Raw genomic sequence first — 16,686 nt, 5'->3', positions numbered from 1 at the left:
AACTGGGTGGCAGGTCTGTTCAGAAGGCTGTCCACTGTGCCACACTAGCTCTTCCTGGCCACAGATTTCCTCACAGTATTGAGATTTAGCCTGGTTTTGTCAGTCCTGAGCCTTCTCTGTGAGGGAGTGGCCAGTCCGTCCTGACCTCTCGCTGTCTCATGAGCTATGATATCAAGGTGACTATGAACAGAAGTCGTCCTCTCCTACTGGAACCACATACCCATTCCATTAATGAATGATGGGAATGATGTCCGTATTCCTGATCTCATTCTACAGTGATGGGAGGTGAAGGTCAGAGCAGGTGAATGACTGGTTTTCCCAGTCACAGAGCTGATAAATCCATAACTCTAGTGTGTCTGGCTCAAATGTTCATCCAAGGACTTTCTAATGGCTACTTCCCTCGTCCATTGTGACTCTTGCAGGAACTCATCACCGCCTGGTACATCGGCTTCCTGACCCTCATCCTGTCTTCATTTCTTGTCTACCTGGTTGAGAAGGATGTGCCGGAAGTGGACGCACAAGGAGAGGAGATGAAGGAGGAGTTTGAGACCTATGCAGATGCCCTCTGGTGGGGTCTGGTGAGTGACCTCCTGGAAGACCAGCCCTGTGGGGATTGACTGGTAGAGCAGAGAGACTGAGGGCATGGCGTTGGCACCCACAGTTAGGCAGCTGCACGCTGTGGTGGGAGGTGAGAGCCAGGCCCCCTCCACCTCTCTGGCCACACTCCTGCACTTGGAGAGGACTTCCCTGCAGTATTTAGAGAAGCCAGGGTGGTGTGGAGACCCTCATGGGTCACATTCTAGGGACACTGGGGGGCTCACTCCTCCTTACAGCAGCCTGAAGGAGATGCCAGGCCTTGGGACTCTCGTGGGGCACGTCTCTAAGTAGGCCCAGGGTTCCCCTCTCCTCAGAGTGGCCTGAGGAGGACGCCTGGTGTGGATACCCTCATGGGTCACATTCTAGGGACACTGGGGGGCTCACTCCTCCTTACAGCAGCCTGAAGGAGATGCCAGGCCTTGGGACTCTCCTGCGCCACGTCTCTAGGGACGCCCGGGGCTCCCTTCTCCTCAGAGTGGCCTGAGGGAGACGCCTGGTGTGGGGACCCTCGTGGGTCACATCTCTAAGAAGGACTGGGGTTCCCTTCTCCTCAGAGCGGCCTGGGGCAGACACCAGCATGGAGACCCTTCTGGGTCCTCTGAGCCATGAGCAGCTCCTGCGCTGGGCTGGCCAAAGCGGGCATGGCAGGAAGGGGTGGGGCCTCCCTGCCATCTTTAGTGCTGCCTCCTTGAGAGTGAGGAGCTGGCTTTCCCCTCAGGACCAACCCGGGAGAGGCCCAGTCCTGGGAGTGTTGAGTCACTCCACAGGGAGGGGCAGAGCTCCCATCTCAGAGCAGATTGAGAGAGACACCCAGGTTGGGGACCCTCATGGGTCGTGTCTCTAGGGACTCCCGGGGCTCCCTTCTCCTCAGAGCAGCCTCAGCAGACTCTTGGCTTAGGGACTTTCATGAGTCATGTCTCTAGGGATGCCCCGGGTTCCCTTCTCCTCAGGGGCCTGAGAGAGACACCTAGTGTGGGGACCCTCGTGGGCCACGTCTCTAGGGATGCCCGGGGCTCCCCTCTCTTCAGAGTGGCCTGAGGGAGACGCCTGGTGTGGGGACCCCCATGGGTCATGTTTCTAGGGATTCCCAGGGCTCCCTTCTCAGAGTGGCCTGGGGGAGATGCTAGTGTGGGGACCCTCCTGGGTCACATCTCTAGGGACACTTGGGGTTCCCTTCTCAGAGCAGCCCAAGGGAGAAGCTCCCCTGGCATGAGGATCTCCTGAGTCGTGTCTCTAGGGATGCTTGGGTTTCCCTTTGCAGAGCAGCCTGAGGGAGATGCCATGTTTGGGAGATGCCATGCTTCACCCAAGTGAAGCCTGGGGTTCCCTTCTCCCCAGAGCAACCTGAGGGAGGTATTTCACTTAGGGACCCTCCTCGGTTGTTTCTCTGATGAAGCCTGGAGTTCCCTTCTCAGAGCAGCCTGAGGGAGAAGCCCAGCTTGGGAACCCTCATGGGTCACATCTCTAGGGACCCCTGGAGTTCCTTTCTCCGAGGAGCCTCGGGCAGATGCCTTTCTTAGGGACCCTTGTGGGTCATGTCTCTAGGGATGCCTGGAGTTCCCTTCTCCTCAGAGTAGCCTGGGTGAGATGCCTGGCTTGGGGACCTTCATGGGTCATGTTTCTGTAAGAAGCCAGGGTGCATGACAGTCTGATCACACGGCCATCTGGGACCTTACCTTGTGAGTCTCAGGTTGGTGGTATTCGCCAGGCCAGGCATGTGCAAACAGACACATGGAAGATACACACAAGAGCACCCAGACCTGAAGACGTGCCTGGAGATGCACAGCCCACGCCACCAAGATATTAGAACTGGCATTTATCAAAGTCCTGTTTCAGATTTTCACTCCGGGTAGACTGCATTTACTAATGAACTTTAAGCTTAAACTCCTATTATTAACTCCTTTTGAAAAAATGGGGAGATTGAGGCATAAAAAGATTAAGAGACCAATTTAAGGTCCCTCAGCCACTAGAGAGTTGAACTTGAAATCGTATGAGGCATTGGACTCCAGCAGCCATGTGTTGCCTGCTCTGTATCCTTCTCCACCTGCAGATACATGTACATGCATTCATGTAAACACACCTGGAATATACCACACATGAAGAACAGACACATGCACACATATACACACTGAGTGCAAATATACTCACAAATACAGATCACTCACCTGGCTTTGTGTAAACTCACACATTCACAGGTCCGTAGGCCCCTCAGTATCCACAGGGAACCGGTTCCAAACCCCCCGACCCCCTTGAGCATATTAAAATCTACAGAGGCTTAATACTGTGATATAAAATGGTATAGAATATGCACACAACCTTTACACATTTTCCTGTGTATTTAAATCACATCTAGATAACTTACAACATCTCATACAATGTCAATATTGAGTAAATAGCTATTAGTATTTCTTATTTGTCTTATTTTATTGTTATTTTTATCATTTTATTTTCCAAACATTATTGATCTACAGTTGTTGAATCCAAGGATGTGGAATTGTGGATACAGAGGGCCACCTGTTTATGTAGAATACACACACACACACACACACACACACACACACACACACGCTTGTTTGAAATTATTGAAATATCTGCTGACTGCTTGATAGGAAAGCCCTACCTTCAAAACAGGGTGTGGTCTCCAGACTTCCATATAAGTTACTTGTACTGGTGCCTTTTCTTGCATGGGAACCTTGTTATAAATGGGAGTGGGCAGAGCTGGGACTTGGGCAGAGCTCAGCTCGCATGTCACTGAGGTTCCCTTCCCAGGGAGCCCATGTCTGAACTCCTCTCTCTTCAGATCACACTGGCCACTATTGGCTATGGAGACAAAACTCCCAAGACATGGGAAGGCCGTCTGATTGCTGCCACCTTTTCCTTAATTGGTGTCTCCTTCTTTGCCCTTCCAGCGGTAAGTACCTTGGACATGGGATAGGCAGGACCACTCACTGTCTGGTCCCAGCTCAAATCCCAGCCCAGTTCTCAACCTTTTGCACCTGAAATTCCAAGCCCTGTTGGTTCACTGGCTACTCCTGTAAGCATGGTTGTCTTCTCCCCTTCCATAGCCCGTGCCACTTCCCTTTGCCAGGAGTGAGTGATCCCTCCAAACATCCACTCCTCTTCCAAGACCCAGTTTCAATGCTGCCTTCTTGGCTGGGCTAGCTGGTTCCTCTTAGGGCATACCTACATGCTGGGCTTGCACATTTCCACACCTGTCTCCCTAGAGGATGGTGATGCCTGAGGGCTGACATTCTGTCTTTCAAACCTGTATCCCAGAGCCGCACTGGGGAAGTTTTTCATGCACGTGAACTCCCTTCCTATGCTAGTCAGCTTTTCATTGCTGTAGTCAAAATACTGGACAAGGACACCTTCAATGGGGACAGGTTATTTTGGTTCGTAGTTTCAGAGGTTTAGTCCATAGTGGGCCAATTTCATTCCTTTGGGCCCAAGGTGGGGCAGAACATCATGGTGGAAGGGTGTGTGTTGGGGGGTGGGGACATTGCTCTCTCTCCAGAAGCAGAGAGAGAGAGAGAGTAAAAGGAGAAGGAACCACAGGGAAGATGCACCCTTCCAGGGCACACCCCACTGACCCACCTCCTTCAGCCACACCCCACCTGCCTTTAGTTACCACCCAGGCAGTCTGTCCAAACTAGGATGAACTGATTACATCACAGCTTTCATAATCTGATCATTTCACATCTGATATTCCTGTGTTAACACAGGAGCTTTAAGGGTTACCTCATATCCAAGCCATAACACTTATTTATATAAAAATCCATTCCCCTCAAGAGGAAGTCTTGGTAGGTGATAGAATAACATCCCCAATCCCACATCCAGTGTGTAACAATTAAAATCAATGGCACTTATTGAACTTTCTATGTGGCCTAAATCCTGCCAAATGCTTTACCTATATCAACTCACTTGATCTTCATGACAACACTAGGAGTTTGATGCTGTATTCTTCTCCAATTTCCAGATGACAAAAGTAAGGCTTAATTAGGATACTAATATTCCTTGGTTGTGGAGACAAGAATCCCAAATCTGGCCAGTTCTGAAGCCCAGCTCTCAATCATGGAGCTTGGAAGAACTTTCTCAGATAACAATCTCTCGGTGGCCCCCTTCACCCTCCATTCTTTTGGTGGTGAAGTTCTTCTCCATCACCCGGTTCTTTCTCCCACTTTGCCTATTTTTTCCTAGGCTGTTTGACCTTGAATATCTGACCTTCCTGCATCTTAGTCTTCTCCTGGGTGAATCAGGCAAAGCAGAGCAGGGGACTGCATGGCACCTAAGTTCTCTTTTATTTTGAAATGTATATGCTTCTATCCACTAAATCCACATGCACATCTGACCTGGAAGTCAAAACAGATCACAGTTCTGAGAAATTAAGGCTACAGTACATGTCTCTAGGGACAATTCAAGCAGCTAGAATATTTTAAAAATTCCACTAACATTTCCTGGGCCTCCAGTCTGTGCCAGACCCTTTTCTAGACAGTTCCTATATGTCATCTCACTTTTGTCTTAACACAATCATCAGGTGGGTACTGTGACCCAAATAGCCTGTGGAAGAAACTGAGATGGAGGATGGATAAGAGGCTTGACCAGGTCTCATAGCTGGACAGCGGCAGCGAGTATGGAAGCCAGGCCCTCCTGACCTCTGGATTGTTGCCCTTAATCAAGCTCCCAGCTCTCTCAAGGGGAAGAATGGAGTCTTTCCCCCTTCTCCCCTTCATGCAATGATGTCATTGTGGAGTCATTAAGCCCTACAATACCTGCTACCCTGGCAGTGGGCCTGGGATACCAGGAGAGTCTTGGGGCCTGACTATGGGCCCTACTCTTTCTGCAGGGCATCCTGGGGTCAGGGCTGGCCCTCAAGGTACAGGAGCAGCACCGTCAGAAGCACTTTGAGAAAAGGAGGAAGCCAGCTGCTGAGCTCATCCAGGTCTGTCTACCTGAGAATGAACTGGAATGGTGACCCAGGACATACAGTGTGTGTGTGTGTGTGTGTGTGTGTGTGTGTGTGTGTGTGTGTGTATGAGAGAGAGAGAGAGAGAGAGAGAGAGAGAACACATGCAGCCACACACACACACAGGAATGGGCCTGCCTGCTTGCTTATGCTCGCTGTGGGTGGCTATGGGCATTGCTGTGGTTATCTATTTGACCTGTTCTGAAGGTGTCAGTCTAGTACCTCCTATCCAAGTTCTAAACCAACCATGAAATAGATGCAGGACTCATGTGAACCCATCAGCCATTTTACTGACAATGTTGGAGTAGAAAATTTGGTTTAGACCTGTGAGCCCACTAGACCTGCTTCTCATTCCACGTTTCACCTTGAGACCCAAAAGGAAGAGTCAATAGCCTATAGTCAAGTACTTAGCCAGTGAACCACAAGGACTGGGGGCCCTCACATCTGCCAAAGAGAGGGAGGGCCCATAAGCCAAGAGAGAGAGTGATTCCTTACATGTGCAAACTATCGAGCCACTGCACCTGTGTATCCCAGCCAGGGCATTCATGGAGCAGTGGATGCTGGACCCCTGCCAGCTTGTCACCAGCAGTCCCCTCTCCAGAGGCTGGGCTTGAGAGAGACGTTAGCAGTAGTTAGAAAGGCAGAAGCCCTCCTCTTAGACCTCAGGAGGAGTCCTGCTCCATGCTGATGTGGGCTGTAGGGAGTATGGCAGTGCAGTGAAAAGGACAAAGGTGTGTCCCAGCTGTGGCCATCGAAGTGCTCAGGACCTGGCTGCCCACTTTGAATTTGTGTCCAGTTGTAGTGGTTGTCTCTGTGGGTCTCTGGGGCTGACACAGCAAGGTACATGATGGCATCCTACAGACTGTAGTTCTGAGGTGGGTCCCAACCTCCAAGTCTGGTGCATTATCCCTGAAACCCCAAGCCATCAGAGCATCCCAGGGGCAAACCTCATGTCCCGGGCTCTCTGCCTTGCACCCTGAAGTGACCACAAAAGACAGTTTGTTTTCCTATATATTTGACTGAGAAGACTCCTGGAACCTTTTGGAAAGGGTAGTTCCTCTTTATTCCCGTTCATCTCTCTCCATACCCCTACCCACCAAGACACCAGTTACAACTCTGAGAAAGTCAAGGAAGTTTTTTTCCCAGAGGGGTTATAGAAAGCTGAGAACCTCAGTTTCTCTGAAGGTCAGCTCTATGCAAATTCAAACCTAAGGGCTTTGTATGTCATAATGCAGTGGGACTCTGTGTGACGGTTTCAGTGATACTTTTTCCCTGCCCCTCTGTTCTCCTCCCCAGGCTGCCTGGAGGTATTATGCTACCAACCCAAACAGGATCGACCTTGTGGCAACGTGGAGATTTTATGAATCGGTCGTCTCTTTTCCATTCTTCAGGCAAGTGACCACTTATCTGAGTGCTTAGGTCATGGTTGACTATCCCTCCAGGGGTCTCTTTGTGTTATGGCCCCCACAGTTGCCTGGAGGACATCTTCTGGGGCAAGGGGGCTTCCCATCATGGGCTGTACGTTAGCATCAACTGGGAGCAGGACACGTTCAGGGTGTTAAAATCAGAATCCTCAGGACTATGCTTGGGTATCCATGTTTCCAAAAGCTCCCCAGGTGACTCCAGTGTGCCGCCAGAGGTTAGCAGCTGGACAGTGTGAAGTGGCTGATAAATAAAGTTCCTATCTATGTATGAGCAGAGGACAGGATTGAGAAAGTGGAAGCCTGCACCCACAGCTGCCTTAGCAATGCTGGGTGTCCTCCCTAGAATGCACACCACCCTGGACTGTGGAAAAGGGAAGGTGAAAGAGGACAAAAGAGTCCTCTGGAAACTCAATGATGGTGTTTTGTGTTCTCAAGGTTGAAAGGAAGAAAAAAATAGACTTTTCCCATGGCCAGCATGTAGGAAGAGGGAAATTACTGTGCATTGATGTCCACTGTGTTCCAGGTTTCCAAGTGCTTATTTGACTTAATCCTCACGGGTACCCTAGGAGATAAGTCGGGGGTTCTCAAACGTCAAGGTGTATTAGAGTGGAGGAGCATTTTGGAAATGCAGACCCAGCTTCAGTGATACGATGGAGGACTGGGGGAAAACCACATGGAACAGGAGCCTAGGAGAGATCCACTCATGGCCACATGCATATGCACATAGTGCACACCTGGAGACAGGCTGAGAGTTAGCAAGATCTACTTGCAGATAAGCCAACTGAGGCTCTGAACGTCAGACACTGACCAATGTTAAAACATAGAGGTTTCCTAAGCCCATGGCCTTTTATCTCCCTGGGCTTCTGAAGGAGACTGCTCCTTCCCACGTTTCAGGTACTGGAGTTCTGAGCTCATGCCTTGAAGTCTGTGGGTAGAAAGTTGACTCCTAGAACTCTTGACTTGGAAGGAAACATAGATGGACAGTGAGCTTGTTCTTGGGGTTTATTGTTATAGAAAATACAGAAAATTATGGCACTGGAAAGAGACATGTGGCACTTGAAGATGCAGAAGAATAGGTTCAGCAAAATCTTTCCCAAAGGCTGAACAGCCCTTTGTTTTTGGTATCTTTTATACAGTACAGTCTTCTGGGTTTCAAGAGTTTCTCATGCAAGTAGCCTTGATTTCCTTTCCCTCTTTCCAGGCAGCTCTGGTTCTGGCCACAGCTGCTGATCAAGCATGATTACAGAAGCAGAAACTAGCAGGTTGCAGTTATTAACAGAGATAAAAAGAAAAATCTTAGGAAGGATTTGCCACTTCATTAAGACACTCTCAAACATGTTTTCCCCATGGGTCTGACATTTTAGGGCCATAGTATAAGCCAGTAGTGGACGAGTGACCCCTCAGTGGCCAGTCTACGAAGGCTGCTTCAGTTTATCTTTCGACTCTCAACACCAGACTGTGGTCAAGATTTAAGAAAAGACAAGGAATTTGGGTTCTATTGACTCATTTCCCTGCATAGAACTTTTCAGTGAGTAAATATGACGAAAAGATGAAAATGAAAATCCAAAACTTTACACAAACTTCAGATCCTGCAAGACCAGAGCCTGGTAACTTCTCCCCTGCAATCCTGTCATGTCTCTCTTCCTCAAGAGATTCTGGGGGCATGGGCACCTTTCCACTCAGGGCATCCAATCCACCGATATATTTGAGTGCTATGTGCTAAGCACTGGGCCAGACCAGGGAGGGTTCTCAATGACTTGAGAGTGAATCTAATTTTAATACTGAAGCCCTAGGAGCCAGAGAATGACACCATCTGATCTGTTTCAGAAAGAAGACAGAGGGTGATTCCACAGGCTCAAGATCAAAGGAGATCAGCTAGCAAATGACTATGGGGCTCAGGGTCAGGGCAATGAGGGCCCAGGCCCAAGGCAAAAGCAGTAAGAAGGGAGAGGAGAGGAAGGATCTGAAAAAGAATAAGCAAGAGGGACCAATGCCTGCAGAAGGGTTGGGGAGGTGAGAGGCACCTTCAGTACCAGTCTTCAGGGAATGAATGATGTACTTGGGCTTACTCACTGGGTTCCCTGACTTGTTCTTAGACTTAGTCACTCAGAATATAACCTATCCAGTTCCTTTTGTTTCTGAAATTCTATGATTCCTGTAATCATTTAGAGCCTAGGTAGCATAAAGCAGGCTCCCTAGAACAGACAGGTGGCTGACTTCCCCCTAAGTGTGACCTTGAACTCAAAAACAAGAAACTGTGCAACCACATTGGGTGCAGAACCAAGAGGATTTTCATTTTCTATGCATCCCAAGGCCTTGGCAATGGTCCTTTTCTTTTGGGTTAATTTATTATAAATAAGGCATTGTCCTAGCTGTCAGAGACTTGAAGGACTACATTGTGCTGCAGACAGCTGCTGTGATATTGGAATGGCTTTTAAACTAAGAGAGAACATTTCTTTTTTCTCTCAAGAACAAAAGTATAGAGTCACTAGAGAAAGTCACTAACAAGGCAGTCCCTTGGGGAAACAATGTCCCTGAGTTCCAGCTACTCCACGTTAATGGCAAGAAGTGGCTGACAATACACTGACATGTCCTCACCTGCCTCCTGGAGGATTCTTTTGCCATATGCTTAATTTTTTAAATAACAATTTTATTGAGATACATTTCACAGTCCATAAGAGGATTTCACCTACCACAAAAGGTATCCTGTTAAAGTAGACAATGTGGTAGTTTTCAGTATATTTGTGACGTTAGGCAATGACGACCACTATATAACTCCAGAAAATTTTCCTTATCCCAGAAAGAAACCCTGTATCCATTATCAGTTATTCCTTGTTCCTTCTTTCTTCCCAACCCTGCAACCACTAATCTGCTTCTGTCTCTCTTCTGCCTATTCTGAACATTTCATGTAGTAACAAAATCATATTATACATTGCCTTTTGTGTATGTTTTCTTTCACTAACATAGTGACTTCAGGTTCCATCCATGCTGCAGTGCTTATCAGAACTTTGTTCCTTACTGTGGGTTGAGTAATATCCAGTGACATACACCACATTATGCTTACCCATTCATCACTTGACAGAATCCAGTGTTGTTTCTAGATTTTAGATAATAGGAAGACCACAGCTGTGAATATTCAGATCCATGTCATTTTATGGTCACCTTTTCAATTACTTTGAGTATATACTTGTGAGTAGAAATGGTAGCTCTATGTTTAACTTCTTACAGAACTGCCAGACTGTTCTCCACAGGGGTTAGACCATTTTACTTTCTTGCCAAAGGTTTTGAAGGATGAAGTTGTGTAGCCCATCCATTTTCTGCTCAGTGTAGTCCTTTATCAATCTGCAGGTATGTGTTTGGGTCTAGCCATGATGGACAGTGGAGTTCCATTTTTAGTTTTATTTTATTACCACCTATAATTATAAACTTGTTGTTTTTGAATTACAGAGGACATCAGAGAGTTTCACATGTTCTACAGCAGTACTACCCAATATGGCAGCCATTGGCCATATGTGGCTATTAAGCATTGGACTGTTCTTAGTGCAATGAGGAATTTAATTTTTATATATTTTTTTAATATAAAAAGCCATGTGTGACCAGCATGGCTCTGCAATTGTTAGATAACAGAACTGAAATGGAGATGTGGAGAGTCAGGCCCAGGAAGTAGAAGTTACTTGACCAAGAACAGCTAGTTTACTGTGGAACCCGGACTTGTTCCTTCTGTGACCAGTCAAGGCTATCAGAGTACTTAGAAATGGAGAAGGGGAGCCATAGACAGTGTGGCCAAACATTGAACCTGACTTTATACATACTATCTTATTTTACATTTAGAATGTTCTAAAAGGTAAGTAGAAGGAGTAACTCTATTTTTATAGATAAAGAATCAGAGTGTGTTATTCAGCTTTCTGTTGTGCCAAAACACCTGAGAAAATCAACTTACAGGAGGAAAGATTGATCTTGGCTCATGGTTTCACAAGTTTCAGTCCATGGCCAGCTGATTCCATGGCTCCGGGCCTGAGGCAGAGCAGAACATCAGAGCAGAAGGAAAAGAGCGTGATGGAGGAAAGTTGATCAGCTCATAATGACCATGAAGCAGAGAGAGAGAGAAAGAGAGAGAGAGAGAGAGAGAGAGAGAGAGAGAGAGAGAGAGAGAAAGGCAGAGAGAGAAAGGCAGAGAGGAAGGGTCTGGGCGGTAAATGCCCTTCCAGGGCGCACCAACTTCCTTCAAGTAGGCCGCCTCCTACAGTTTCCACCACTTCCCAGTAATGCCATCAGATATGACTCTGCTAATGGGTGAACTCATTGATGAGGTCAGAGCCCCGTGGTTCAGTGAGAACTCACCTCTGAACATTGCTGCGTTGAGGACCAAGTCTTCCACGTGTGAGGCTGCTGGACACTCCAGACCCAAGACATAACACAGAGTGTCAGATTAATTAGCTGCCCAGTGCAACCAGCCGACATGGGGTGGAACAGAGACTGCAGCCCAGTGCTTATGCCAAAGTCCATGCTCTTTCCATTCAACTCAGTGAAGACACAGTTATTGAGGGAGGAAAACTGGGTAAAAAATGAGACAGGGTTATTTGGGTAATAACCATTTCTGAAGATTATTTTGGCAAGGGTCAACTGGAATAAAATGTGTGAAAGCAAACTGTCCAAGTACCTGGGCCACTGCAGGAGTTCAGTCTCTGCTGGATGAGTCTGGGCTGGGAGAAGTACTGATGCTTTAGCACAGAGGAGATGGAGGGGGATAGGAAGATGCTGGGCTCCCAAAGTATAGTCCTGGAAGCCACTGTTAGTGCCACAGGGCTGGAACACCCTGTCAGGCCTGGGTCCAGATAGGTTAGATGAGTAAGATGGTTCCAGGCAGAAGAAAAAGAGGAAGGGAAATCTAAAGCAGAGGCTGGGCAAAGGCTCAGGACCAGGACTATTTGCATAGCACCTGCAGTGCCCCTCAGGACAGTGTGGACTCTGAAGCCAGATGGCCCAACTTGGGATCCTGACCTTGCAGCTTCCTAATTGTGACCTTGAGCAATATTTTTTTACTTCTCTGTGCCGCATCAGGAAAATGACTGATCCTAGTACTTCCCTTACAGGGTTGTAATGAGGATGAAATGAGCTGATGTATAAAAGCACCTACCTACGGTAATATCTGATGACCGAGCAGAAGGCACGAAAGATGCCAGTGTTGACTATAGTGATGACGGGGGTGACAAACAGTGGGGTGTGTCTGCTGCAGCCTGATCTGTCTCCTCTTGAACAAATCCTCTGAGCGCCACTACAGACAGGGCCAGAGAGGGTGTTCAGCAGCTGTTTTCTGGATGAGTAAGGGCATATAGGAGTGGCTGAGAAGAACCCGACAGCACACAGCAGCAGGGGCCTGGGGTCCAGCTGGGACCTCCTCCCTCGTGGCTTCCCCTCCACATATTCCATCTTGTCCCAGAGCAACACGCTGCTCCAGCACCTTCAAAGGGAATCTGTGGAGCAAACTTTGTGGGGGGGGGCGTGTTCCACGTAATTCACGCTTTGTCTGTCTTTTCTCCCTCTTCTCCTTACAGGAAAGAACAGCTGGAGGCAGCCGCCAGGTGAGTTTCTGATTATAAATTCCCTTCTCCCCACCACTGGGTCAGGGTAGAGGGTCCAGTTCTCCCAGTATGCTTTGGTACGGTGGGTGGCCCCCGTGTGGCCATGCTTGTCACAACACAAGTCTGGGGTCACTCTTGCTGCTGATGGCATTTCTCCTCCATTTTCATGAAGACATAATCAGGGAAACCTAATGGGAATCACAGCAGCAGCCACTTACTGTCCTCTGGGCCAGGTTTTGTGCTAGAAATTCTCTCTGTGTTGCCTCCTTTGGTCCATACAACCCCAGTATAAAATAAGCTTTGATATCCTCCCTGGTGGGTGAGGGGAGTGGGGTTCAGAGAGGTTGAATCATTCCCCCTGGTTTACACAGTGGATGAGTGGCAAGACTAAAATCCAAAGTCTGGCAGGTCTGAATATTAAGAAGTTATTTCCATTCCTCGGAGTTTCATTTGCTTCTTGGCCTCACACATGGTACTTCAGAAAATGAATCAAGACCATAATTCATGGTCCCCACACCTGCAGATGCTTCCCAGCAAACAGTCCTCACTGCAGGCTGCTGCAGAAACTGCAGGAGCTTCTGGGTTCTAAGCATGTCTCTAACCCTCCTCCTTCTCCCTCTCAGAAGAGGCCCAATGACAGGGAAACCGTGGACCCTGCTACAGACTGTAAAGAAAGGCCACCTTGTAAATACTACTGCAAACTGCTTATGTATTTATAAATATAAATGATTACACACACAGTCTTATTTGTTGGAAAACCACTTACAAGCCCTCACAGTAGACTTTTAAAAAAATTTTATTTTACTGTTCCTTTTAGCTATGTATGACAGTAGAATCCGTTTTGACATAGTTATACAAGCATGAAGTATATTCTTGTATCTTAAGCCAATGCTGTGCTCCTAGAGTTGACAGAATTTGGGCAGAGGAGGTGACAGGAGCCTGGAACTGCTTGCAGGGAACCATTTGAGAACACTGGCCTTTGGGAACCTGTGATTGGACAACCTTGTCCCCTTGAGTGATCTGCATGGTGCTCTCCCCATACATAACCCTGCTTGGAAGAAACCATTGCAGTCAGAACCATCAATTTCCCTGCAGAAATACATGTCAGGCTTTCCATGAATGTGTATGTAAAAGTGAATGGAGAGTTTCTTGCCTGCACCTAGCTTGGACTGTAGAGGCCATCGGGGGTGGACTGTAGAAGAGGGCTAGATGAATTTTGATGACAAGGTCAGAGGACATTTTCTAGAGAAACTGCAGCAGCTCATGACTCACAGAGGCAGAGTGGGAAGACAACCAGAGTACTCCTCTAGATAGATTTATACAAACTGAGAACCCTCGAGGAGACAGGCTCACCTTATATCATACAGCCCATGAGCAGCAGAGGTTATAGGATCCAGATCTCAAGACTCTCTCCAGCGTATTCTTTATTTTCATTCCCTCCAGACCAATGAGGTCTTCAGTCATGCATAAGTTCACACTGCTAGTAAATTATTTAATCTGCCTTTGGAGTCTTTTCTATATAGACATAAAGAGTACATTCCCAAAACTGATTATCCATATATAGAAGAATGAGACCAGACCCTCATCTCTCACACTGCGCAAAATCCACTTAAAATGGATCAAGGAATTGGACCAGAAACTATGCAACTCCTAGAAGAAAACATAGGGTCAACACTCCAGCATGTAGGCACAAGCAACGACTTCCCCAATAGGACCCCTAAAGCTCAGGAAATAACGCTTTGAGTAATAAATGGGATAGCCTCAAATTAAAAAGCTTCTGCACAGCAAAAGAAACAATTGGGAATATGAAGAGAGAACCTACAGAATGGAATGAAATCTTTGTTAGCTACTCTTCTGACAGAGGAGTAATATTCAGAAAGTATAAAGAACCCAAAAACTTAATGCCAAAAATCAAATAACTCAATTAATAAATAGGCAAATTAACTAAATAGATACTTCTCATAAAAAGTGGAAATGGCTAAAATATTTTTTAAAAGTTCAACATCATTGACAATCAGGGAAATGCAAATCAAAACTACTCTGAGAATTCCTCTCACTCTAGTCAGAATGGTAGCCATCAATAGTATAAAAAATAATAAATTCTGGAGAGGATGTGAAGAAAAAGGAACACTTTTACACTGTTGGTGGGACTGTAAATTAGTACAACCATTATGGAAATCAGTATCAAGGATCCTCAAAAGGCTAGGCAGGGAACCACCGTATGACCAGCTTTATCATTCCTCACTATTCATCTTAAAGAATTAAAGTCATCTCACCACAGTGATACATGCACGCCCATGTTTATAGCAAGACAATACACAGTAGTCAAACTATGGAACTAGCCTAGGTGTTATCAGTGATGAATAGATTAAGAAAATGTAGTGTATAGACACAATGAAATCTTATTCAGCTATAAAGAAGAATTAACTTATGACATTTATAGGAAAATGAATGGCACTGGGGAACAAAAGTTAAGCAAAATAAGCCAAACTCAGAAGGTCAAGGGCCATATGTTTTCTTTCATATATGGAAGTTCAAGAGGAAAAAGAAAAGAGCAGTAGGAGGGAATCTCATCAAAATCAAAGGGAGATGGGTAGAACAGAGGAAAATTACCAGGGGGAAGGAGGAAAGAAGGGAAGGATAAATACCGGGGAACAGTATTGGCCAAATTATGTTATTATATTGTGTGCATGTATGAATGTGTAATAATAAGTCCCACCAATGTGTACAACCATAACACACCAGCAAAAAATATGGAAAAAAGAACACATTCCAAGACCCCACTAGATAATTGTAACAGCAGATAGTACCAAGCACTAGGTATGATTTTTTTTACTTACATACGAAGGTCAAAGTTCAATTTATAAATTAGATACAGTAAGAGATTAGCAATGATCACTAATAATAAAATGGAACTATTATAGAATACACTATAATAAAAGTTACATGGATGTGCTGTGTGTGTGTGGGGGGTTGTGAGTATGTAAAAATCCTACTTTGCTTTTCACTTTTTCACTTAGAGGAAGCACTTTGCAGCTTCTCATAGACATGTCCAAATTGCCAAGATCACTCCTCCTGCTATATAGAGATATTTTTAAATAAAATAAGAGTTTCTCGAACACAAACACTGTAATACTTCAACAGTCAGTCTGATAACTGAGATGGCCACTAACAACTGGGTGAGTAGCAAATGCACCATGGATATGCTAGACAGAGGGATGATCCACATACCAGGTAGAACAGGGTAGGAGATGCAAGATTTCATCACATTACTCAGAACAGTACACGATTTAAAACCTGCAAACTGTGTATTTCTGTAATTTTCCATTCAATACTTTTAGGCCATGGTTGACTACAGGTAATGGAAACCACAGAAAATAAGCTCACAGATAAGGAGGACTATTATACATGGAAAATATCACTGTGGATTGGATTTGGCACTTCTGGTTAAGCTAAGGATCACATAGATGAGTTTCGAAGCTTTCCAGCGGGGTGGGGGTGCTTCTACAGTTATAGGAAAGGGTCCTCTGAAAGCTGGCTGTCAACTTGCTCATGCCACCTTCAAAAGTCCTCTACTTGCCTACAGGTGCCCAGGGAAGATCCATTCCATGATTTTTCAAAGTTAGAGTTAGGGGTTTGCTAGCTTTTCCTGCTCAGAGGGTCGGTTATATAAGCCAATCAGTACTGCTCATCCAGGATCTGAACAGGTACCTGGCTGGGTGACCAGTTGGCCGGTAAGGTGCCAGGTGGGGTGCAGGAACATAACCTGGAGGGGGATGAGAGCTGGAGGAAGGAGGGAGACCATCAACAAAGAACTCAATTTCTTTACCCAAGAAGGCAGGGTGCAAGGTTACTGCACAATGGTCAGTTATGTGCACAGACAAGCAATGGATCCTCCCTGTCCATCATTTGCTTCACAATGGCTGCCCCCATTGGACACTGTGACCTTGCCTTATTACTATCTATGTTGCCAGCCAGGTTTTAATTTTATCTTATCGCTTCCTTCTCATATAAGTAGCCACACACCTGTTTGTCAGCCTGAGAGAAAGAGCTATATTCTCTGATTTAACAGGTCTCGGTGCTGCGCCAGCTTCTTGGTGGAGACTCAAGCTGCCATTTT

The 16,686-nt window shown here is 46.4% G+C and overlaps 1 protein-coding gene across 1 annotated transcript in view; it reads left to right on the top strand.

The window, feature by feature from the left end:
* The window catches only part of Kcnq3 (potassium voltage-gated channel subfamily Q member 3), a 304,538-nt gene that overhangs the window by 272,514 nt on the left and 15,338 nt on the right, over window positions 1–16,686 (top strand). Inside the window, exons 5-9 of the mRNA XM_076835658.2 lie at window positions 423–578; window positions 3,398–3,508; window positions 5,441–5,536; window positions 6,857–6,951; window positions 12,540–12,566. Coding sequence (XP_076691773.2) covers window positions 423–578; window positions 3,398–3,508; window positions 5,441–5,536; window positions 6,857–6,951; window positions 12,540–12,566 — 485 coding nt within the window. The remainder of the gene's footprint in view (window positions 1–422; window positions 579–3,397; window positions 3,509–5,440; window positions 5,537–6,856; window positions 6,952–12,539; window positions 12,567–16,686) is intronic.

The sequence above is a fragment of the Callospermophilus lateralis genome, chromosome 16 (assembly GCF_048772815.1).
Source record: "Callospermophilus lateralis isolate mCalLat2 chromosome 16, mCalLat2.hap1, whole genome shotgun sequence".
In the NCBI taxonomy this organism is placed as follows: Eukaryota; Metazoa; Chordata; class Mammalia; order Rodentia; family Sciuridae; genus Callospermophilus; species Callospermophilus lateralis.
This window is presented reverse-complemented; position numbering and strand designations above follow the sequence as displayed.